Consider the following 23,616-nt stretch of genomic DNA (forward strand, 5'->3'; position numbering starts at 1 on the left):
TTGCGATGTTAATTAGGTGGCAACACCGCGCATGCGCTTTTCAATTTTGAGCGCGCGCTTTTACTATGCAACGGCCAACAGTCAACATGTGCCATAAATAAAAGTACTCGCACTAACGGTAATGTTCTGGGTGCATGTTCTCCCGTGTGTCTGCTGCTCTTTTAACTTTTTTTTGTTGGAGTGTTCACAGTTTCAGTACGGCTCGAAACTCGAACGGAAGTGGAACAAACGAAGCGGAAACCCACACGATACGAATATGGAAAAACTTTTTCATCAACAACAAAATATAATCATGGCAATTTGGTCAATGTAATAATATACAGCTATGACTAATTGTAATTACAACTTGCGGCGCGGTTGAACTGAGCACACTTCAGTTCAGTTCAATTCAGAATTTCGAGTCTCGTGTCTGTTTTTTTTTATTTTTTTGGCTGCATTCAAAGTCAAGTGAAATTTTTGTCGGTATCTGTTGCGGTCGGTTTTTTGTTGGCTTTTGTCGGTCTCGGTCTTTGTCTAAAGGATTTGCACAAAGCACATTAAATTTTTGGACTTTGCTAAGATGATGACTGCGTGAAGAAATCAATAAGACAGGCAAGACGAGGCGATGAGCAGCAGCTGCCAAAGCATTGCAACGGCGGCGAGCAGTGCCGCCACCACAGCAGCTGCCGTCTCCATCTCGGTGTCCAATGCCACCTCGGTGGGCAGCCTCATTGCGGCCGCCTGCAACCTGCAGCAGCCACCGACGTCGCACTATGTCAATGGAACGGGCAGCTTGGGTCGCCTCAAGTTTCATCACAAGAGTCTCGATGCCAGCGATGAGGAGCTTGAGTATACGCAGGTATGTGGCTGACATTATAATTGAAATGGAAATTGTAATTGAAAATGTGGTGAGGTGGGGAGGGAAATATAATGTCAAGCCTGGGCTTGGGTTTGGGTTTGGATTTGGGCTTGGTCTTGGGTGGCTGTTGGTTATTGAGTCATAATGCGATGTCCTGCAGCGTTGGCTCAATTGAAATTGTCTTGTGGCGTGTGGCATTGATGGTGGTGGGTGGGTGGTTCGTGGGTGGTTGCTTGGTGGGTGATGACTGCTGCTTGTTTTGTAAGTAGGGGCTGTTGGGTGGTGTTTGGTGTTTGGCCAGCCGTCGTCGTTGTCGTCGCCATATCGCTCTCTCGCTCTGCATATATTGTATATGCCCCATCGTGAACGTTGGTGGTGGCTTTTATCGCACTCTGGAGTGTGGGTGAAAACCTCCTCAGCTGTTTAACCTCTTTGCTCGGCTCATTGCCAATGAATGGAGTTTATGCTTCGTCAGGCACATGGCCAACCATCAACCGTCAACAAAGCTAACGCTAGCTGCGCCCCGCCGATCAGCTTTAAATTATTCAATGCCCCGGAAGTAGCCATACACATTCTCATTCACCCTGACCCCAACATCGTAACCCCAACCTCAAGTTAAAACCACACTTCTTGTTCAACTTTTTAATTCAATTATGAATTTATGACATTTTTATACCCTGTGTAGGTGTTGAAGGGGTATTATAGTCAGGGTAAAGCAAATATATGACTAATTAAATGTTTTTGTCATAAATTCTTACCTCATTTGGTTATCTAGATAATCTCTCTTTTTATGTCATCACTCTCTATTTTGTTCACCACCTTTCTGTCGACCACTCTGACTTCTGTCAATATGATTATTCGTCTCTCTTTTGTTTTACTGGGTTACCTTTTAATAATTTTTATTATTTTTTTTAGTTTTCCTTTCTCACATAGTTATTTTTATTAGGTTAACTATTTTCTATTTTGTTGTTTCTTTCTTCCAATACATACATATATCTGTATATATTATATGTATGAATATCTTGCCTTTTCTTCGTACCTATAATTTGTGCTATACTTTTTTGTCTTCTATCATTCTACTATTTTTGGTTTCAAATTTTTCTTTTTAATTTCTTTTTCTATATTCCTCTGTTTTTTCCCTTTCATCAGTCTTTATAAATATGTCTTCCTCTTCATAGTTTGACTTTTCTGTATTATTCTCTCATTTTCTTATTCGGCCTTTCTATTTCCTTAACACTTTCTCCTTTTCGTCTTTTTTTTCTCATTCTCCCGCTTTCTCTTTCTTTACTATATATGTATCTCACATTTTCCATATCCTACTTTCTAAATTTTGTTATACTCCCCTTTATCATTTCATCTCAATCTTAAAGCTTTTATAATATTAATATCACACAAACATCCATAGACACCACTGTAAGCATAGACACCACTGTACATACAGTGCGCTCTGTGCAGTTGATCACTGTGTCCACAGGCGACCACAGACAAGGAGCTTAGACATTTGCATTTAATTTGCCATCATTTGGCTGAATAGCTTTAAAAGCGGCAATAACAAAGTGCAAGCTACTTCCTATTTTTCTAGTGTCTGCTTTCGATTCCCCTCTCCTGCTCTACCTCCTGCTGTTGCACACTTTCTCCCTTTTGCCTCGTTTCCCAGTTGAAGCAATAAAGGATTAATGAAAGGCCGAGGCTTCTTCTCGCTCGGTGGCGCTGTCTGTTTATCTGTAATGTGTGTGTTTAGTTTTGTGGGCAACTTGTTTGCCGTTGCCTATTGTCTTGGCTCCGTTGATGCCCCGAGGATGCCCAGTGAAAGTGTTGCCTGCTCATAGCGTATTCATGGGAAAACTAGCGACTGGGTTGGACAAACATCATTTTAATGCTACAGCTGGGGGCAATTTGGTGTGCCACATCTTGGTTAAATAGCCGCACAGCTCTTTAATTAACATGCTTTTTGTCCGTTTTTTTCAGTTGTCGAAGTCCACACACATCCTTGGACGCTACAAGTCGGAACGCTTTCTGGCCTCCAAGCCGGATGAGGATCGACGACGTCGCACCATCATTGTGGAGAAGAAGAACGATTCCTATGGCTTCACCCTGCAAAGCTATGGCATCCATTACAAATGCGACGAGGAGCTGGAGATGATTACCTATGTGGACTATGTGGAGTACGGTGGACCAGCTTATCGGGCTGGGATGCGGGAGGGCGATGTGATACTCTCGATCAATGGCAACGATATGGAGAAGGCTGATCACAAGACCATTGTGGAGTTTATCAAGAAGTGCGACATGAGAATGCGCATGGTTGTGCTCTTCGAGGATTGTGTGCGAAAGGTTAATTACTAAGGATTTCTTTTCGGGGATTACTTAACTGATTTGTCTTCTACTTCTAGGTGGATCTGCATATGAGGTATATACAGCTGCAGACCTTGTTGCAGCAGAAGATGAACGAGCTGGAGCGTGTGCATCTGCGTGAACGCGAGCTCCTCGAGGGCAAGTGGAAGACGCACAGTTTGCCGGCACGCAAAAAGGCGAATGCCAACACTTCGCCCAGCGATGCTGAAGGCATCTCACCCACAGAGTCAACGGCAGTCGAGGCGGGATTCTATCGTCCCGCGCTGTCCACGGAGGATGTACCCAATTTGGCAATGCGACAGCAACCGATTATAATACCGCCGCCAGCGCAATTTATGCTCACCTATCACTATCTGGATCCCACATATCGCTATGTGCTGCGACCCACAACGCACGGCAATGCGGACAACTATATTGAGGGCGGTGTGATTGGTTTGCAGCGCAGCAGCAGCAGCATCGATCACCAGGCCACCCAACAACAGCAACAGCAGCAACATTATATGATGCAGCGGACCGAATCGCTGGACACGAATACAGCGAGTCAGGGGACGGCAAGCACCACGCAACAGTATCACAGCGCTAGCGCAGGTGGCGGGGTCGGTGGGGGAGTGAAGCCACCGGCGCCACCTCCGAGGACCTGTGAGAAGCACAAGCCGCCTGCGAAGCCACCGAAGTTGGAGAAGTCAAAGCATTGCCATGCCGGACACTCGTGCAATCCCTGTGTGGGTCACTTTCGCTGGAAGTCTTCCGATAAGTCAGCCGAAAAGTCGCACAATAATAATGGCGACAACGTTAGCCTCGATGCCTACGATTTGGCCAGTCCCTGCTGCGATACGCAGTGTGTGCCCAGCAGGCGTCGTCATCGCCAGCACAAGGAACATGTGCACAAGCACAAGCATCGGGAACGCGAGCGTTCCGAGAGCAAACACTCTGCAGCCTCGCGTGGCAACTCACAGACTCAACAACAGCACGCCTCGCCCAGTGCAATGGAGGCCAAGGCGATTGCCGCTGAGCGGCCGACGGGGGGACATCATCATCATCACCATCATCACAGGCACCGGCATGATCAGACGCAGCCGGCAACGCAGTCGCATCATCATTACCATCATCAAACCCCTCAAGCGCACTCGCAAACGCAATCCCAGGCGGGAAGCGTGCGTTCGCGTTATTTTGACCTGGCCTCGGGTTTGGCCAGCCATTGCAGTCTGCACTCGTGTACGTCGAGTGAGTTTGCGCCAGCGGATTCCGCCTCCTATACCACCTCCATCAGCACGGACACACTGTTCTGGGATCCCAAGAGCGATGCAGCGCAGCAAGCATCGCGTCAGCAGTCGACCAAGTCGCGTCAATCGTATGAACAGCAGCCAACTCAACAGCAGCAACAGCAACAGTTGCAGCAACAGATGCAGCAACAACAACAGCAGCCGCATCCACATGTGCATGCTCATCATCATCAGCAGCAACAGCAGCAGCATTATCATGTGACCACCACACAGATGCAGCCGTCCCAGATCTATCCCAACACCATGACCTATGTGCAGAAGCCCAAGTCGTGGGATAATCTGGCCAACAAGGCGCTCGTCGGCCAAGGCTATGGCTATGGCTATCTCGATACGGTGGCCATGACGCCGCCCGTCAAGCTGCAGCTGGCCCAGCAACGTCATTCGATGCCCCGGCGTAATCCCTATGGCCGTTTCTCCACCTACGGCGATGTGGAGAACTATGCACCGCCACCCACTGAGTTTGTGGGTGAGCTGACAACCACCACGACCACAACGATCACGGCCAAGTCCACGGAGGAGCTGCTGGCTGCATGCGATTGTCTGACACCGCAGCAGCAACAGGCGCTGAAGGCCGCTCAATATCAGTTGAGCCAGAATCAGAAGTTGTCGCATCACAACACCTGTCAAATGGGTTACTATTCGCATCTGCCCAGACCCACGGCCGATGTGGGCATCTCAGTGGGTCAGCAGCCCCACCAGACGACGTCATCGAATAATGGTTGCGATGTGTCCACAGTATCGGAGGCGACGCGACTGTAAAGCGTGTCTCTTTGATCAACCGTCTTTTGGAGCGGAGTTCACAACGAATGCCCTCGCTATAAAATGCTCAATATATACACTATATATATATAGACACATATCCATCATTCATTTGTAAACTTATGTGAGCATTCAGTGTGAGACTCCGTGAATACTTGTACATCGAAATAATTAGCAGCCAAATTTTTTAAACTTTTAACTTGCACTTCCCGAAGAGAACATATTCCATATTACCGATTACCGATTACCACAGGAATCGGACCAGATCGATATACATACATACGAGTACGAAACATATATACGATAACTAGACGCATTGCAGTTACGAATTTTTGTTTTCGGATTTTTTTAAAGACTGAAAGCTACGCGTATATTTTAAAAGAGAGGTTTAAGATCTGGCGTCAGTAAAAACATAAGTAGTTGAAATACTGTAATACTTATAACAACAACAACAATAAGAAGAAGAAGAACAACCAAAATGCATGTAGTTATTGTTTTTATCACAATTATATATAAATACGTATACTTAAATATTTATTATATATAGATCAATTATAGATCTGAAATACTGATATCGAGCAATGTAATTTATTCATTGTGATACTTATAGTGTGCAATGATTGGGCACTGAAAATCTAAGAGTGTATCTTTGGCATGCCGAAGCTTAAATCGCCCTTGCAGAGAAGCATAGTTTTATAAATATATTCAAAGGATATAGTAGTCAAATTTTGAGAAAATTTCGTAGTTTTATATTCGAAAGATATGGTAGTAAAATTTTGAAAAAATTTCGTATAGGACAATATATCAAATTGATAGCTTGTAGATTTTGTTCGAATTAATCTTTGAACAATCGTTCTTATGATTGCTATATGATATAGTAAAGCGATCTGGCCAATTCTGGTAAATAAAATGATATTATCCGAAGTTTCATTTAGATAGCTTTAAAAATGAGAGACTAGTTTGCATAGAAACAAAAGGTCAGTCGGACATAAAGAGAGAAAAATAGTTAATTCCAAATTCATGCTTCCTCTGCTTGGGTAGAACAAGAACCATTTTAGTGTATTGTATGATTATTTGGATAAACAAAAAACATGGCGCTTTTTATGTAATGCTAATTGTAAATGTTATAGTACTTTATGTAATGCAATAAAAATTCACTGTGTGTTCATGTAGTATGACTCATAAAACCAAAAAACCAAACAATACGAACAAATCAAAAAATGCTGCACAGCTGCTTGAATGTTTGTAGAGTTTTCACATTTGAAATGTTAACGGCAAGTCTACACGCGGGGCAATCAGATGTTTTTGGCAGCGAACAACCCCCGTTTGGCAAACTGTCAAAATAAGCGCCCTCTGGCGGCGTGACGTGCGCACTATGGCGATCTGTCAGTTTTTGGGCAAAAAATCAATAACAACCCCAACCCCGAACCCCCTCGTTAAAAATGTAAATGCGAAAAAATTCAATACTGTGCAGCCATACACGACGGCCACAACGCGTTTCTTTCATTCACCGAATTTCGTTTTTGGCACCCCAAAAGAAATTATTCCCCGATATTCGCAATTAGTTTTGGATCAAACCCATCAATTGGTAATTTGATATCACACAATAGAATTGCATACAAAAATCCAAGCACCGCCAAAAAAAAAGAAGAAAATAATAAAATAACACACACGCAAAAAAAAAAGGAGAAAAGAAGTGACAAAACGAAGAGCCCCCAAAGTGTGTGTGTGTGTGAGCGAGAAAAGAAAAGTGCGTGAAACGAAACGTGAAACGCGCTAAGCGAAAGGCGAAACGATTTCCTCTGCTTTGCAAACCGGCAAAAAGAAAAGAGTATATATATAGTATATAGTATAGGGTAGATAGTACAAAGGGGCAGTGAAAGTGACATGGCAAACGCGTAGTTCAACCAACCAACTAACCAACAAAAAAAACACGAAAAGAAAAGAAATATGCTAGGTGTGGCAGTAGTGGCAGTGGCAGAAGTTGGAGCTGCAGTGCATCGCTGCTAGCGAGGAGCAAAAAAGCCAGAAAGCTATCACAGCCGAAGCCGGTTGGAGGCAACGCAACTCTACAAAGACGGAGACGGAGACGGATAGAGGCACGGATAGCAAAAGATTCTTGGAACAGTTCAGATATCGGCATCGGCCACGGTGACAACGAGAGGCAACGGCAACGTCAGCGTCAACGTCAACGGTGGCGGCTGCTGCTTGTTGTGTTGTTGTTGTTGTTGTTGCTGGCAGTGGCAGGTACAACAACAATGATAAGGTAAGTTGTGTTGAATGCACATTAAAAACAATTTGCAAATGGCGCTTCAAGGAAAATTATTTTTGGTTCTTTTTTTTGTTGACAAGCTGTCAAGCTCTTTGTTGGTAATTTAATTAATTCTATAAATACAGTTTTGCGAATCAGTTGCGAAAAATGTCAAAACTGCCCCAAGAAATGAAACGAAACAAACCAGCAAACAAATAGCAACAACAACAGAAAAGAAGAAAAAAATCGAAATGTTGAACTGAAAGTTTTTCCGGCAATTCGCTTTAGACAGACAGACAGCTTCCTTTTCACAGTTCGCATCCTGGCGAAGGCAAAGGCAAAGGCGATGGCAAGGAGCGAGCGCATTGCATTAGAAATATGTACTACGACGTGTGGCCTGAGGCAAAGTTTTGTGTGTTGTGTTGAATTCTATAATTTGTGCGCTCCTCTTTTAATATATAAATAAAGTTAGCAGCTGTCACAGAAAAGAGCACACAAATACTTTTGTGTCTCATCTACTATATATAGTATATATGTAAAATATATGCTTACATATGCTCGATTGTTAAGCTAAAGTTGGGTACTGTGCGGATGCAAAAGGACAACATCATTATCAGTGTCAAAATGCCATTAAATGTGTAAATGTGTAGCCTACAATGCCTTTGAAGGATTACCCACACTCACACACACACCAGCTTCATGCTTGTTTACTCAGAGCAAAAAATGTACAGAAAAAATAAGTATTAAAAACAGGAGAAAAAAAAGAAATGTGCAGCTTTGTCAAATAGCAAAAGCGTTGAGAGTATGGAGTGCCAGCGAGTAATATTTGTTGGAGTGCTGGCGGGCATTGAAAACACATATACACACGCACACACACACACAGAGGCACGCACACATGTGGGCCGCTTGGCAGTTAGTCAAAAAGCGTTGCCTCTGTTCTCCATTCTCCATTCTCCGCTCCTCCGTTTCTCGGTTCTGTTCTGTGCTGTGGCTCGGCTGTCTGGCGTTGAGCGCCAAAGTGCGTTGCATACTTTTTTGCGCGCTTTGTTTGACTAGGATTGGGATTTTCCAGCAGTTGTCGTCATCATCGTCGTGCACAAGCAACAACAACAACAACTACAACTAGTTAAAGCAGCCAGTTGAGCAGACCAACTTTTTTTTTGCTTCTTACAACATGCAGCCAGCTGCCAGGCGACAAAAATGTCAAAACTCTCAGACTAAAGCATAAATAGAAGTTCAGTTGGTGTAAAGTAATCAACAGCTTGCAGCCATAAATTAAATGTGTTTAATTTAATTTGTTGCATGTGCAACAGCTTTATAAGAAAGTTGTGTGTGTGTGTGTGTTGGAGCAAGAAACGGGGAAGCGGGGCATGTGTTAATAAGCATCGGCAGAGTGGCAACGACTTTTGCTTAGTATTTGTGTTTTTTCATTTCCGGTTTCCACATGTTGACATGTTGCTGCTGCTGCTGCTGTTGCTGATGATGATGGTGATGCGAGTGATGAGGGTGATGGCATTGATGATGATGAAGTCAGCAGCCGACCAGCAGCAGCAGCAGCTACTAAAGCCAGCGTGAGTTAGTTAGTGAGTGAGTGAGTGAGTGAGTCAGCTTGTTAGTTTATCAGCTTTGTTTAGGTGTCTCCACGTCACACACACACACATACACACTGGCAGACAGACACACTCGTTAGGCCTCGTCTCGTCTTGTCAACGTTCATGTTCACGTTGCGTATGCGTAATTTTCATATTATGTAATTTTGACTTGTTAAATGAACTCTTAATTTGATTAGGGCGCCATAATTATGAAGTGGCGCCGCTTCACTCACAATTCTGAGTGACGCATGTCTTTCTCAGCAGCAGCAGCTTCCCTTCGAAAACAGCAGAAAAAACTGTGTTTACTCTGCACTCTTCTTCACTCTACACTCTTCACTTCCTCGCCCCCCGCTCGGGCGGCAGGCGATGCTGTCTCTGTTGCTGATGAGCTCATATTGAAAGTTTTTTGTGTGTGAGCCAGCGACCTAGTTTGGTCAAACCCAAATCAATGTGGTCGCTGTGGCGCCATTTTGCACTAACCGAACGAACCTTGTGTGCAGCCTGTTGGCCTCCTTCTGCCTCCTGCCTCCCGTTTCTTTTAATTATGATTTTTTCTATTTTTTGTTGAACTATTTTCTCTTTATGGTTTCGTTTTTTGTGTAAATGCTGACTTAGTCACCTGGTCGAGCGTTATTAATTGAGCTTTTGATGCATAGCTGCTGCCAATTGTCTTCCCCTCTCTCTCTCTCTTCTCTCTCTGTTTCCCGCTCCAACTCAATCCGTGTCCAGCTGTGCCTCTGCCTCTGTCTGACTGTGCACTTAAAAGGCTACGTAATTGTTTTCGCTAAATGGAAATTTTAATTAAATTTCAATGTGATTTCGAACTCGTCATATTGACTTTAAATATTGCATCATCCGGACACAGTCTCGATTCAGTCTCAGTATTTAAATTTATTTAGTTTTGTAATAAATTTATTGTTTTTCTCGACTCAATATCTAAATTTATTTATTTTTGTAATAAATTTATTGTTTTGCGCTGGCATAAAAATTAAAAATTTAATAATGACAGCAGCAAACAATAAAATTGCCCATTAAGCATACGCCGCTTTGGCATTTATTGTATCCACGACAACTGGAGAGGCATCAACATCATTATCGTCATCATCATCTTTATCGATAGCTCAATGAGTGACTGCAAAATAAAAAAAGAAAGAAAGAAAAATCTCAAGTAGACACTGCTCCCTGCTCTGAATATCTATGGGAAATAACAAGCACAAGTATAATAGATACATAACTGCAACGCAGTAGATAGATGGATGGATAGATTGAGATTGGATAGATAGAAGCTGTTGCCTGATGCAGTTTGTTTATTTATGACTTAAGCTTGAATTCTAATCTTTGTTCTAGCAAACCCGGTTCGCACACATAACACTTTGGGGCGGCAGAGAACGGCATGGTGAAAATGGAGTCCACTGAAGAACAGGATAGAAAGCTTGTTTTGGAGTTTTGCCATTTGCTAGAGAAATCCAAACAGCTGTTCAACGGACTCAGGTAAGTTGAAAGATGAAATATTCAGAAAAATACTAATGTATTCCATATTCAAATTCTATAGAGATCTGCCGCAGTATGGCCATCGACAGTGGCAAGCGTACTTTGGACGCACCTTTGATGTCTACACGAAACTGTGGAAATTCCAGCAGCAACATCGCATGGTGCTCGACTCAAAGTATGGACTGAAACGCTGGCAAATTGGCGAGATAGCCAGCAAAATCGGACAGCTTTATTATCACTATTAGTGAGTAGTTCAATCGCTTCTTTATTTTATTTTACTAAAATTTACTTTTTATATTCTTTAAACAGTTTAAGAACCAGCGAAACAAACTACCTGAATGAGGCGTATCAGTTTTATGCGGCAATCCGAGGACGTGCGTATTATTCGCGTGCCGCCAAAGAGGATCGACCCGATTTGATGGTGAAGAAACTGCGCTATTATGCACGCTTTATTGTCGTCTGTCTGCTGCTCAAGAAGATGAAGCTGGTCCGCGAGCTGGTCACCGAATTGGAAAAGCAAATACAGGAGTACACAAACACGTAAAAGGCCAACCAAATAACAATTGCTGATCAAGGTTTTTTTTCACACTTTCTCTTTTCGGTATTCACACATATCATTGCAGTTACGAGCCCGAGGATCATTTGGAATGGTCTCTGGTGCTGGAGGAGATTAAGGGGTTCATTAAGGCAGAGGCAGCGGTAGCCGTGCTGCATGCCGATTCCAATCCAATCATATTATCACACAGGTGAGTCGTTGGCACAATCCATTCAACCATCCCGCGTACACTTTGCCCGTGCTTTCGTCGGCGGAGTAGGAGTATGGAGAGCTTGTGGGGAGGTTGTTTGGTTATGGGAGGGTTCGCGCTCTCTCTCTCTCTCTTTATATTTCTTATTTTCGTTCGAGCGTAGGTATACAAGTTTTGCTTCTGTTCTGTTGCTATCAATTATTTGATTTATTGTGCTTATCACAGAAGACTTGAAAAAAAAAACAACAAAGAAACACTCACCGTTGTCATTCGTCATGCACTTTTCCATGTTTTCCCTCCACCCACACTCACACACACACAAACACAACACAATGAAATGCAAGCGGTGTATAACGAGATAATAATTCGATCAATTTGCATAGCAATTTTTTTGGGACTCCTAAAAGTATGCTATGTAAATTGGAATTGCAATTTATTACAGTTGCAGTTCGATGTTGAAACTGTTATACGCAGATGTTTTTCATTGCTACAACACAACTTACATACACACACACAACGTTATCATTTCATATGTTCTCCCCCATATAAACATACACACACAAACACATACATCAACACACACACACACACATACACCCTTCCCCCCATATCACCTCATTAGTGCGCCACATTCTCAATTCTTCTGTGAAAGCACGGGCCCCCGCAATTTGCTTGTGGACCAGCACAACTACAACGACTTATGGGCAGTGGTTCCGGTTCTAGGTTATCACCGCTAACGACGCCGCCGTGCGAGCGTTCCCCGCACATGACCCTCAGCCTCCAGGAGATACTCATTGTGGGCTCAGCCTGCGAGCAGGCCAAATTCTCCGAGCTCACCATGGATATGTTTAGGTAAGCAAGCGATCAAGCAATTCGAAATAAAATGTATTAAACGAACTATTCTTTAGGATGCTGCAAACATTGGAGCGCGAGCCAACGGAGTCGGCTACGAATCCGCTGAGCATGTCGCATGGGCTGCATGGACACGACGCCAGTCCGGCGGCTAGTCGCATACCACCATATGGAGTGCCGGGATCCAAGGGATTCTTGGAGAATGGTCGTCATTATCGAGACAATCCTCATAAATATTTACTATACAAGCCTTCGATTAGTCAGCTGCTGGTGTTTCTCGCCAGCGGCTTTAAGGAACTGCCACTGGGTGGTGCTTTACTTTTGTACATGTCAGCGGACGGCTGTTTCTCCACCACCAAGCATCCCGAGGACTGTGAGTAACCTCTTACGTCATATTCAATTCCTCGATTAATTTAATTTGTATTCCTTAGATGGATATGAGCTGGGTGGCCTGGCCACCAGTGTGAAACGCGATAGCGTCGATGGCGGCGGTTTGTCGTGTCGTGGCAAATCGTACAAGGAGAATCATTGTCTCTATCCGGGTGATCTTTATCCGTTTACGCGTCGGCCCATGTTCATCATCATCGATTCGGATAATTCGTTTGTCTTTCAGCACATACCCCGCTACTTTGGCCAGCCGCTGGTCGTCCTCATGTCCCCCCAAGATGTGCCGCCCGCATTCCAAGGTATTTGCTATCATTTATCAACTTCGATTAGGGTTTTATTTGTATTCTGTATCTTATAGCTGATGTGCAACATCATGGCTCGCTGTTTACATTATTCCTGCACTCTCCGCTCACGGCGCTCTGCTACATTTGCAATGTCGGTGATGTGCCCATTCATCACTGGGAGCGCTGTCAAACCTATGTGGATCGTTTCATCACCGAGGCCTCGCGTCTCGTCACACGTTGTCGCATCGATGAGATCGAACAGGGCATTGGTTTTATTGGTGAGCTTTTGATCCCTACATGATTCAATACAAGTTTTTTTTAGACCCTTCATTTATAAAAGCAGAAAAAAAGGGTCTATTAAGCTTGTAATCCTTATATTATTCAATACATTTTTAGACCCTTCATTTATAAAAGAAGTAAAAAAGGGTCTATTAAATATTTGTGGAAATATAAATGTACATAAAAGACTGAAGAAGATATATCCGACTCTATAAAGTATATTTACTTTAAGTGCTATCAATTATTGAGTCGATTGCACCGTTAGTCTATCCGTCAAGATCTCTGTAACAAGTAGAGCTTCTAAGTATTTTAAGGTTGTTGCTGTAGGTCTCTAATCAAGTTTACCGTTTTGATATTGACTCCAATGTCATATTAAAAACAACTAAAGTCTATATTTTTCAAGATATAAATTAGCAGGCGTGTAAAGTACAGCATTATATATTCTCGAAATTTTATTATGGGAACACCACATTGGAACATACGGAATCGAGGGCAGATAGCCACAAAGTAATATAGATATACTTATTTATTAGAAATATATATACATATGTAAAGGATCTATCGATCAATCTATATCTAACTGGTCTATCGCAGTCTATATCTAAAGGGTCTATTACAGTCAAACCTTAAAGAATATATTTCTTACTCAATTTGTTTTATCTTGTTTTGAAAAAGTGAAAGAAATATAGTAATGAATTCAGGAGATAATATTTTTCAACTTCCTCTAAATCAATTTCATCTTTCTTGGCTTTCAGACTCGTCCTATGTTCAGTTCTTTGGCGACGATTTTCTGCGCACACTCATCTTACGCTTCGTCTTCTGTGATGTTGTGCTCCGCTTGCATCGCGGCTTCCGAGGTCGCCACATGCGACCGCGCTGCGAGCCGCAGCTGCCGGCGAATGAGCTTCTCGAGCACCCCTCGCTGTCGCACATCATATTCCAATTGGCATCGGCGCTCGATGTGCGCGGCCATTTCTCCGAGGGTCCCGAGTGCGACTGATGACTTTTTTTGGCCGTAGTCTTAGTTCTAGTCATAATTTTCTATACGCGTCAGCAGTTGATCCAACTTGTATCCTCGCATTGCCTGGACAGACACCTTTCGTTGATACCTTATGTGTATAATATTTTACCGCCTGGTTGGAGCTGGTCTTGGAGATGGAGTTGGACTTGGATTAGCTGGAATGCCAGCTAATTGAAGTGTGCGTGTGTGTGAAACTGATTTAGTTTAATTACTATGATGATGATAATGATGATGATGTTTTGCCGCTATTGTCGAAAAGTGCATATTCAACTTTTATAACATACATACAGAGAAAATGGAAAACACACAACAAATCACATAATATTATTAACATGAACAAAAATACATACGAGTATATTATACCCGATTACTTACGAGTATATATGAAATTAATCAAGTAATTAGCTAGTTTTCTTATATAGTGCGTCGCGCAATGGAATGGTCCAATGTTAGTTGCTTAGCATATACATAAATAATGAGAGAAAAACCATATACACAACATAATTAACTATAATTAAATAATACTTGAAATGTACGCAGAATGATGAATGGGATTTAAGTAACATGTCAAAGAACCTAACAAACGATAACTGCCAAAAAAAAAGAATAAATCAAATTTAGTTGGAAATAGAAAACAATGTCGAACAAACAATTTTTAATAAATTGAAGCCATTTTTACGGAGAATTAGAGCAGAAATATAACAAAGGAAATTACAAAATAATAAAACATTATCATTATACGCAGCGATAAATATTTAGCTTTTATACAACATGACGAGAATAACGGAGATCTATAATTAATAATAATAATAATGAAATCTATTAACACGACACACTATATAAGAAATGCGTTTTTTAATGCATTCTCATGCATTGTACACGACGCTCATAACAAATTAATATTAAAAAATAAAACCAATATATATATATATATACACAAATATATATATGAAAATAATAATAATTGCATATAGGTATTATTATGATTACAAGATGACTGAAAGTTACTGTTTCAAAAAGCAAAATTTAGCAAATATAATAATTACTTATATACAGATAAAGCTAGTTAAGAACAACACAAAAAAAAAATAATAATATACAAAATATATTTTGCGTATGTTAAATAACTTAAAATTAAAAACAAACCCAGCAAAACCATTTTATACGATGAAAAAAACAAAAACCTATACATGCGAAATCTATACTTGAAAAGCAAATAAATTAATTCAAATAAAATAATATGAATCACGATTTGGAATTCACACTCAGTTAAAAGAGTTTATGCGTTAATAATACTAAAATGAATCTTTTATTTCTTTTGGCGTGAAGATAGATATCGGAAATGCATCGATAATAATCCCCATAAAGTAATAATAAACAGTTAAAGAGACAAACACACACACACATATACACGCATATATGAAAATAAATCTAGTTAAACGCATAGTAAATATATTTATAATTGACAGTTTTTTTTATCACAAGCCCAAGACAACATTTTGCTTTACAGTTATTGTTTCTAATATCAAATACTTAAGAATTCTGTGCATTTTTCAAATATTTCAAAAAAACCAAAATCCAAAGTAAGCTTTTATAAATTTCGAAATTCACAAGCAAAAACGTATTAACAATAAACAAAGCGCAAGCGATTAATTATTTTTGAAAGTTCTTAATACTCTTAACATCTTTGTTAACATAAACAAATTGTATAGACTCTTGACAAATTTATTTAAATATTGTACATAATTAATTCTAAAAAAAAAACAAAAACCAATACAAAAAGAAATGCTCTTGAAATGGTGAACGAGTTTTGCAAAGGCATAATCATTTCTATTAGATTTTGTACATTTAACAAATTGCATTTACATAAGATATAAAAGAAAAACCAAAACAAAAACAAAGAAAAAAATGAAAAAGAAAACAGCAAAAATAATAAACAAATGAATTCATGATTAATCAGCAACATTAGCCACACGTAAGCGATACAACAAAACCCACAAAGAGTACATTCAAACATTATCATAAGCAAATTGTTTAACACTATCAGCCATAAACAACAAAAAACAAAAACGATAACAACAAATTTAGCAAAGCCACAAAGAAAACATAAAGAAAATATTATGAAAGTATGGGAGAAAGGGGAGTGTACGGAGTTTGTATGAGTAATAAGAATAAAGCACATGTTTGAAAAGAAAAACGAATACAATATTTCAATTCCCAACTATCTAACTAGGCTAATTGCCCCGTATATTTCTCAATCCAATTGCGAAACGAAGAGACGCGTGTAAATATATCTGGTACCCTGATGACACACTTCTCATCGTAGCCATGTGAAACTATTCCAACTATAGTTCGTGAGCCATCGGCCAACACCAAAGGTCCACCGGAGTCGCCAAGGCAGGGCAATCCTTTGCTGGAATCAGTGCACAAAAAGGAGTTCAGCATCAGCTTTTTATCGCCCTTCAGTTGATCATTCCACGCCTGTTCGCACTGCTTATTCGAAATTATCTTTACAGTTAGATATTGCAATAAATCAGTGGTCTGCTGCTTAGCCATTAAACCCCAGCCCGAGACAATTGCGGTTCGACCCACGTACAAAGCTTTATCTTTGCGTTTGGGCAACTTGGCGGCTCTTATGGAGTCAGACATCTTAAGCTCACGCGGCAACTTGATGAGTCCAATATCAAAGGCGACCGTGCCACGATCATAATTTGGGTGAACGATAGTGTCACTCTTTTTAATCCACATTTGCACAGAGCCAGGGGAATTTTGTGTTGTCAAATTGACAGCACCAGCGATCACAAGTATCTTTTGCCTGTGAATTTAAAATGGTTAATATATTTTCATTAAATTTTTATTGATGGACAACTTACAGAACTGTCTTCGGCTCTTGCAAACAATGGGCAGCAGTTAGTATCCAACGTGGCGATATAATTGTGCCACCACAGGTGCTCGGCTCCCCTCCAGAGTTGGTGAAGTAGACCTGCAATGCCACCTGGTAGGGAAACTGTTTTTGCTTTGCGGCTGCTCCATTGATAATCCTCAAGCTGCCTTGACTTTGCCCAAGACAGCAGCGAGAGCTTACCAGCAGACACACTATGATTAGCTCTAGTTGCATTTGTTTATTTAGACAATCAGTTCGAGTTGAACACGCCTTTTATATAGTCTCTGTTGGATATAATAATTTAACTTACTTTATGGCCCTAAGGCGTGCAGTCGCCTTTGGCTAATCTAAGATCGACGTAAGCAAAAAGTATTTAACGTGCTTGCAGTTTATTAGTAAAACTTGGTTTCTATTCTATATGTCCAATATATATATAGTAGATATCTACAACTAAAATGCATATATGTATATTATTTGCCACTTGTTACTTCATTGATCGCTTTGATTTGTAAAATCATTTGCTTAGCTTTCCAAACTTGTAGATAACTTCATGGCGATACTTCTCCTCGGGTCGCAGTATGGTTGAAGGGAAGTTCTCATGATTCACGGAGTCAGGAAACTTTTGCGTCTCCAAGCAGAAGCCACCATGCTTAGCATAAGCAGCGCCTTCCTTGCCGGCCACCGGAGTCTCCCCATTCGCTGTATTTGGCAAGAAGTTTGAGGTGTAGAATTGCACGCCCGGCTGATTGCTGGCAATCTCCAACCAGCGTCCACTTGGTGGATGCACCACTCTGGCAATGTTAGTGATGGCAGCTGGTGGCGTGAACTTCACACAGAAATTGTCATCGAAGCCCACTGCAGGTTCCAGTTGCTTGAGACGATCGCCCAGTTTGCTGGCCACTCGCAAATCGAAATTGCCGCCGTCCACAAGCAGAATTTTTCCAGTGGGAATGGAATTCGAGTCCGTTTCGGTGATGCCATAAGCATTTATCTGAACCTCATGTTGATCCAGCTCCGCTTTGCCTGCTTTGTGGCCAGCCAAATTAAAGTAGGCGTGATTGGTGAGATTAACGGGTGTTGGCTTCGTCGTCTCTGCTTCCATCACGACGTGCAAACAATTATCTTCGGTGAGCGTAAATGTAACTATTGCTGTTACCTCGCCGGGATAGCCTTCATGACCATCAGGATTGGTGTGCTTCATTCGAACGCCATTGGCCAACACTTGGTCCACTTCCCAGTGAGCTTTATCAAATCCAACGAATCCACCATGAAGCGTCAATTCACCTCGGTTGCGGGACACTTGAATCGTTTTGCCATCGAGCACAAAACGGCCATTGGCAATGCGATTACAGACTCGTCCAATAGTTGCGCCCATATAGGGATTCTGGGCACTTTGATAGCCGGCCAAGTTATCAAATCCCAGCGTTACGTCCTCCACATGACCTTGAGCATCAGGTACTTTGATGCTGCTGATGGTGGCGCCCAGCGTCAATATCTGGACTGTCATTTGCTCCTCATTGCGCAGCGTAAAGAGTCGTATTTGCTCCGTTTTCTTAGTGAATGGATTCACTGCAGCCGTGGCAAAAATATCTTCCGTGACGTTCACCATCTCGTACTATAATGAGTTGTTTTCCGTTAGAGCTGGACTCTTTATCTATTTAATAAAGCGGGTTGTAAAACCGCATAAACACTTGATATATAATATAATCACTTAGCAAACCAAATGATATTCATATATTATACACATATACAAGTACAAACAGTTTGTTCATGAACAATATGCACTTCAAAAATATTCCATATCAACAAGTGTTGTGCAGCCAACCACAGATACAGACTGAGAGTGGAGCATACTCTCTCCAACCGAAAAGCGATAGTCACTGCGTTTATTTATACATTGTTATCAAACCATTGCGAAACTCTTATCAACGATGCAAATAATGTTTATTCTCTACTTTTGCTTGTTTTCATTTTCAATAAACCGGGCGTCGACTAGTGGTGAAATATCGATGACACTATATAACTATCGATTTATTTGAAATTTTGAGTAATATCGATTTTTTTGAGAAAACAGCTGTATTGTTTTGCATACAGTTATTATTACGAATTTATTATTAAATAAATGTATGCACATCCATTCATTTGCTAAAAATAAAAGCAATAAATTATCCATAACTAGTCTTCTTAAGATTTATCGATAGCCTTTACAGCCCACTTGTTACTTTTCATAATGTTAATGTTATAATCAAGGGCTTATGTTATGTTAACAACAGCTGTTTTATTGAGATCTTTTAAAATAATTTAAGGTATTTAAAATATACTAATTATTTTAGACACTGTACATAATTTAACTATACAGCTCTATTTTAGGGGACAAGTTTCATTCTTTACTTTTCTGCAAAATACTCAAAAGAGACTGCACTTTCACCAATTAAAACTCGAACTCTCTGTTAATAACAGTGCAGCGAAATGTTAACTCTGCGTAGACCAGCAACAGCTCAACAGCTCGAAGTGACAACTCTATTGTTTACAAAATTAAAATGGGATCGACGTGGCAGCGGGAGCGATTGAATTTATTCGTGCCAATTGCCTTCATTTGCTGTGCCCTGCTAATCCAGACGTCCAGCGCACAGGAAGCACAGCAGCCATGGTACGAAAATTTACCCGCCGTCGCTATGGACTACAAGGTGACGTCTCAAACATACAATTCCATTGAACAAAAACAACAACAGTCAATTTAAATTTTGTAATATATTTAAAAAACATATGCATACAGGTGCACATCGATGCCGGTAAGGAGGACTGCTACCATCAGTATGTGCAGGCGGGAGCCACGTTCTATGTCTCGTTCAGTGTAAGTATAAATGAACTCGACGCCCACGTAGTCTCTATTCATATCTTATTTGATTGACAGGTGGTGCGAGGTGGCGATGGCATGGCTGGATTTGCTGTGCGCAATCCAGCTGGTGAAATTGTGAAGCCCTATCAATGGCAAGCTACAGCAGATTACACAGACCAAGTGTCGCCTGGTGGCTACTATTCTGTCTGCATTGACAATCAGTTCTCTCGCTTTGCTGGGAAGCTGGTAAACATCTATATTACTGTCGTCAAATACGATGCTTGGGACAAATACGCCAAGGAGATTGAAGAGCTGCAGCTGAACATGCAAAACTTCACGGCCACCATTGGCACCGTGGAGCGCAACATTAACGATATGCTGGGCTATCAGGCGCACAGTCGGCATCGGGAGTCTCGAGATTATGCTCTGTTGTTGGACAACAATTCCTACATTCAAACTTTCTCCATTAGCCAAATTATTGTCATCCTAATCACGTGCTCTATACAGGTAAGAATTTGTTTGCTTTGTATTTAGAGTATATCATATTTCAAACGTATTATTTTGCAGGTCTTCTTTGTGCGCAAACTGTTTGATGTGAGAAGCAATTCCAAGAGCCGTATTTAGATGCTAACGAAGATGTTGTCCGTGTGTGTTTTTTTAGCGGCATCACATGCATAAAACTGTAACTGAACTAATACTTTCCCTTTTATGTTTTTATACGTACGCATACATTCACCTTTGCACCCCAAGACATTCATTCATTCTTTTTTACGATACCCATTTCCCTATGATAATTATTTAAATGTTGGCAAAATGAACAAGTGCAAACTTAACAGACTTTAAATACTATTTGTCATTTGAGTACATACAACTTATGTGATAAATGTAAAAATGTGTGAGTGTTTAATTAAATTAAAATTGATATTTTATACATGACAATGTCTACAATGCTATATACATATACATAACGTTTAAGAAAAAGCTTATTTTTGGGGTTTGTGTATCGACTAAAAAGCTTGCAGTATCCTGCGAGCTTAACGTCAACCATAATAAACAGGCGCAGAAACAGCCGGAGCACTGAAAATGGGAGCATCCAAATAATTCTCGCCCTGATCGTAACCTGGCCGAAGAACGCCCTCGCTATGGAGCATAGAAGAGTACAAATTAGTCACACTACGAGTGCTGCGAATAACGGATCTTATCTCACCCAAATGCGCGTCCACTAAAGGCCAGATAATTATCCCTTGTGTAGCGATCGAAACGCTGAGCGTTTATTGCGAGCACAAACAACGCGATGCACGCAAACAACTTATATAGATTAAGGCACATCATTATTATTTAAGAGTTCAATATGTTTTAAATGGAATATTCCGACTTCCTGTCTTTATCAATGCCACAATAAGCGGAGTATCAACCTTGTCACAATCAGGCGCTATCGAGTTCTGTGTTGTCTTTTAAAGAGAGTGGAAGCTATTTATATGAAGATATGCCCAGACATTGGCTAACCAGTCCTAAACGGAACTTGTTTGATCTTGGTCAATATTTATTTCTATTTGGGGCTTTTTAAAAAATTTAAATAATGCACATTTGGTATCAATATTATTATCATTAAAACAAATTGGTATTATTATTTTAAGCTGAAGAGAGTGGCTTGGTTTTAAGCACATATTTATAGTTACAAAACTTGTATTCTTAAACAAGAATAACAATATATTTGTTGTTAATTGGATCGACGTCAACAAACATGTTTGTAGACAAACAAGTTGTGGGCGCAAAAACTGTGGCTAGGAATTGTTCTACTTAAATAGAGCCGAGAATATGGATCTGGTTCTACAATTTCCTTACAAATATTTCAGTTTCCTACATCATCGAAAAATTGCTTAAATTCTTTTAATTATATTTTGACACATTTTTTTCATTTAGCTTTACTTTAGCTATTAAATCTATGCAAATTAAATCTAAATTGAGTCAATAAACTTGATCTACTTTGAACTTGGTTTGGAGGGGAAAGGCAGATCGTGTTTTAGACTAATTTTTAGTGACTCAGATCATTATAAGCGATCGAAATGAGATCCGTTATCGTGTTTAATTGTTTTGCTTACTAAGTTATTCAAGCAATTCCATTTTAATTTATGTGTTCAAAGTGTTTGAAATGTGTACGTGATATATAGATATTTTATAGCCTCAGTATTGTTTAATTTATATATTACCATTGTGTTTAATGATATTGGTTACCTAAATAATTTAATTTTAATTGATGCGTTAGAGTGTCTGAAATGTGTAAGTGCTTTTTGGTTTGTGCCCAATAATATAGATATTTGATATCATAACTGTTTTTTGATTGACACAAAAAGCTGTAGTTGTGTAATTATGTGATCTTTTTTTTTTGATACGTGATCACCAGAGCGAACCTAACTATGAATTTGTCTATGTACAAATATCAAAAAATAACCCTACGAATAAAAACTGTTAATTCATCACGTTTCTGATTGCTCACTGCGATATTTAAGTTATTGCTGATAAAGCATAGTTGCTATTAATAGCTACTATCTATATATTATGGATGTGATAGTAAGGTCTAAAATAATAAAAATCATTTTGCGAAGGTCTGCTACACTTTTGATCTAAGTAGTTGGAATATAAATTCTTAATTCTTAATATTTAAATTTATTCGCAAAATAATATTTTGTTTAATTTATCATATTATTTTATTTAGATTTTTATTTTTTTTTATTTTATTTATTTTTTATTGTGAATGTCATAGTAAAGTCTAAAATATCAACAAAATATGGGGTGTTTTTTTATTAAGTAGTTTGAATATATTATCTTAATTCCTAATATTTAAATTTATTTGCAATGTAATATTTTATTATATTCATACATATGTACATATATAATATATTTTATAGATTTGTAATTTTTTATTATTATGGATGTCAAGTAATGTCTAATGTCTAAATTTTTAATGCCTAATATTAATATTTATTTGTGATTTATTTTATTTATTATTTACCATATTTATTTATATTTCTATTTTATTTGTTTATTATTATGGAAGTCAGAGTAAGGTTTAAAATATTTAAAAATATTGGAAGATTTTAGCTTACGTAGCTGTAATATAAATTCTTAATATCCAAATTTATATAAGAATGTATTATATTTTATATATCATATATTTTACTTTATCTGTGTTTTTCTTTATGTTTGTTTTCAATAATTTTTAAAATTCACTTTTTTACAAAAGCGACATAAGCGGTTTGTTTAATTTAGTTATTATTTTTTAAGGCCGTAAAATAATATAGTATTATATGTATATATTTAATAATATGTTGAACACAAATTTAATAAATTTAATATTTTTATGATACTTTTTTGTTATACTGGTTCAATTACTTAATAAATAAATAAAATCTAAATCAAAAAAAAAATATATATATATATTTTAAAATTTTATTATTAATTTAATCTAAAAGTTTTTTACAGTCAATCAAAAACTCATTAATATCCTAATCGATTTGAGGAAGTTTAATGTCAGCTATTTGCTCGCTCTACTTTGTACTTTAAAATCTAGTCTAATCATGTCTCCCTCTAATCATTTTCTTAATCTTACGTAATTATGTGCGCACACACACACACACATACACATAACTCAAGCTGTCGACATGTTAATTATATCCTTTTTTGTCGACTTGGCGTCCTTTTTGCGGCTAAATCTTGCGCGTCATTGTGGGCACTTGGTAAAATTAAAATGTTATTAT

At 39.5% G+C, this 23,616-nt stretch overlaps 5 protein-coding genes across 7 annotated transcripts; 3 read left to right on the forward strand and 2 right to left on the reverse strand.

The window, feature by feature from the left end:
- The first annotated feature begins 31 nt into the window (after positions 1-31).
- On the forward strand, positions 32-6,447 carry LOC132793421 (uncharacterized). The gene is made up of 3 exons (XM_060803345.1): positions 32-838; positions 2,807-3,169; positions 3,229-6,447. Exons 1-3 carry the CDS (start codon positions 605-607, stop codon positions 5,230-5,232), a joined length of 2,601 nt encoding a protein of 866 aa, XP_060659328.1. The 5' UTR covers positions 32-604; the 3' UTR covers positions 5,233-6,447.
- A 186-nt stretch (positions 6,448-6,633) lies between these two features.
- Positions 6,634-15,905, forward strand: LOC132793423 (protein SCAI). 3 transcript variants are annotated; one of them, XM_060803348.1, is made up of 10 exons: positions 6,634-7,498; positions 10,423-10,566; positions 10,628-10,810; positions 10,876-11,094; positions 11,190-11,312; positions 12,021-12,164; positions 12,221-12,537; positions 12,596-12,850; positions 12,910-13,113; positions 13,870-15,905. In XM_060803348.1, the coding sequence occupies exons 2-10, from the start codon at positions 10,469-10,471 to the stop codon at positions 14,112-14,114; spliced, it is 1,788 nt and encodes a 595-aa protein (XP_060659331.1). In that variant the 5' UTR covers positions 6,634-7,498; positions 10,423-10,468; the 3' UTR covers positions 14,115-15,905. The 3 variants fall into 3 exon arrangements, with proteins under 3 accessions (XP_060659331.1, XP_060659330.1, XP_060659332.1); XM_060803347.1 differs by having other exon boundaries at positions 6,635-7,498; positions 10,876-11,106; XM_060803349.1 differs by having other exon boundaries at positions 6,635-7,498; positions 10,876-11,106; positions 12,036-12,164.
- A 160-nt stretch (positions 15,906-16,065) lies between these two features.
- LOC132793432 (chymotrypsin) lies at positions 16,066-17,280 on the reverse strand. The gene is made up of 2 exons (XM_060803360.1): positions 17,009-17,280; positions 16,066-16,950 (listed from the first exon to the last, which is right to left on the reverse strand). The coding sequence occupies exons 1-2, from the start codon at positions 17,251-17,253 to the stop codon at positions 16,365-16,367; spliced, it is 831 nt and encodes a 276-aa protein (XP_060659343.1). The 5' UTR covers positions 17,254-17,280; the 3' UTR covers positions 16,066-16,364.
- Positions 17,281-17,372: 92 nt separating this feature from the next.
- LOC132793430 (galactose mutarotase) lies at positions 17,373-18,975 on the reverse strand. The gene has a single exon (XM_060803358.1). The coding sequence runs from the start codon at positions 18,626-18,628 to the stop codon at positions 17,534-17,536; it is 1,095 nt and encodes a 364-aa protein (XP_060659341.1). The 5' UTR covers positions 18,629-18,975; the 3' UTR covers positions 17,373-17,533.
- A 539-nt stretch (positions 18,976-19,514) lies between these two features.
- Positions 19,515-20,791, forward strand: LOC132792257 (transmembrane emp24 domain-containing protein B). Its single transcript, XM_060801532.1, has 4 exons — positions 19,515-19,706; positions 19,796-19,873; positions 19,934-20,365; positions 20,426-20,791. The coding sequence occupies exons 1-4, from the start codon at positions 19,560-19,562 to the stop codon at positions 20,480-20,482; spliced, it is 714 nt and encodes a 237-aa protein (XP_060657515.1). The 5' UTR covers positions 19,515-19,559; the 3' UTR covers positions 20,483-20,791.
- Positions 20,792-23,616: the final 2,825 nt, after the last annotated feature.

Source organism: Drosophila nasuta, chromosome 3, assembly GCF_023558535.2.
Source record: "Drosophila nasuta strain 15112-1781.00 chromosome 3, ASM2355853v1, whole genome shotgun sequence".
In the NCBI taxonomy this organism is placed as follows: domain Eukaryota; kingdom Metazoa; phylum Arthropoda; class Insecta; order Diptera; family Drosophilidae; genus Drosophila; species Drosophila nasuta.

What these genes read in the sequence shown, in the direction of transcription:
- LOC132793421 (XM_060803345.1), top strand. Translation starts at nt 605, where the DNA reads ATGAGCAGCAGCTGCCAAAGCATTGCAACGGCGGCGAGCAGTGCCGCC. An exon ending in AGGAGCTTGAGTATACGCAG is followed by an intron (nt 839 to 2,806) that starts GTATGTGGCTGA and finishes CGTTTTTTTCAG; the next exon opens with TTGTCGAAGTCCACACACAT. An exon ending in TCGAGGATTGTGTGCGAAAG is followed by an intron (nt 3,170 to 3,228) that starts GTTAATTACTAA and finishes TTCTACTTCTAG; the next exon opens with GTGGATCTGCATATGAGGTA.
- LOC132793423 (XM_060803347.1), top strand. Translation starts at nt 10,469, where the DNA reads ATGGTGAAAATGGAGTCCACTGAAGAACAGGATAGAAAGCTTGTTTTG. An exon ending in CAGCTGTTCAACGGACTCAG is followed by an intron (nt 10,567 to 10,627) that starts GTAAGTTGAAAG and finishes CAAATTCTATAG; the next exon opens with AGATCTGCCGCAGTATGGCC. An exon ending in CACCAAGCATCCCGAGGACT is followed by an intron (nt 12,538 to 12,595) that starts GTGAGTAACCTC and finishes TGTATTCCTTAG; the next exon opens with ATGGATATGAGCTGGGTGGC.
- LOC132793432 (XM_060803360.1), bottom strand. Translation starts at nt 17,253, where the DNA reads ATGCAACTAGAGCTAATCATAGTGTGTCTGCTGGTAAGCTCTCGCTGC. An exon ending in CAAGAGCCGAAGACAGTTCT is followed by an intron (nt 16,951 to 17,008) that starts GTAAGTTGTCCA and finishes TTAAATTCACAG; the next exon opens with GCAAAAGATACTTGTGATCG.
- LOC132793430 (XM_060803358.1), bottom strand. Translation starts at nt 18,628, where the DNA reads ATGGTGAACGTCACGGAAGATATTTTTGCCACGGCTGCAGTGAATCCA.
- LOC132792257 (XM_060801532.1), top strand. Translation starts at nt 19,560, where the DNA reads ATGGGATCGACGTGGCAGCGGGAGCGATTGAATTTATTCGTGCCAATT. An exon ending in CGTTCTATGTCTCGTTCAGT is followed by an intron (nt 19,874 to 19,933) that starts GTAAGTATAAAT and finishes TTTGATTGACAG; the next exon opens with GTGGTGCGAGGTGGCGATGG. An exon ending in TAATCACGTGCTCTATACAG is followed by an intron (nt 20,366 to 20,425) that starts GTAAGAATTTGT and finishes ATTATTTTGCAG; the next exon opens with GTCTTCTTTGTGCGCAAACT.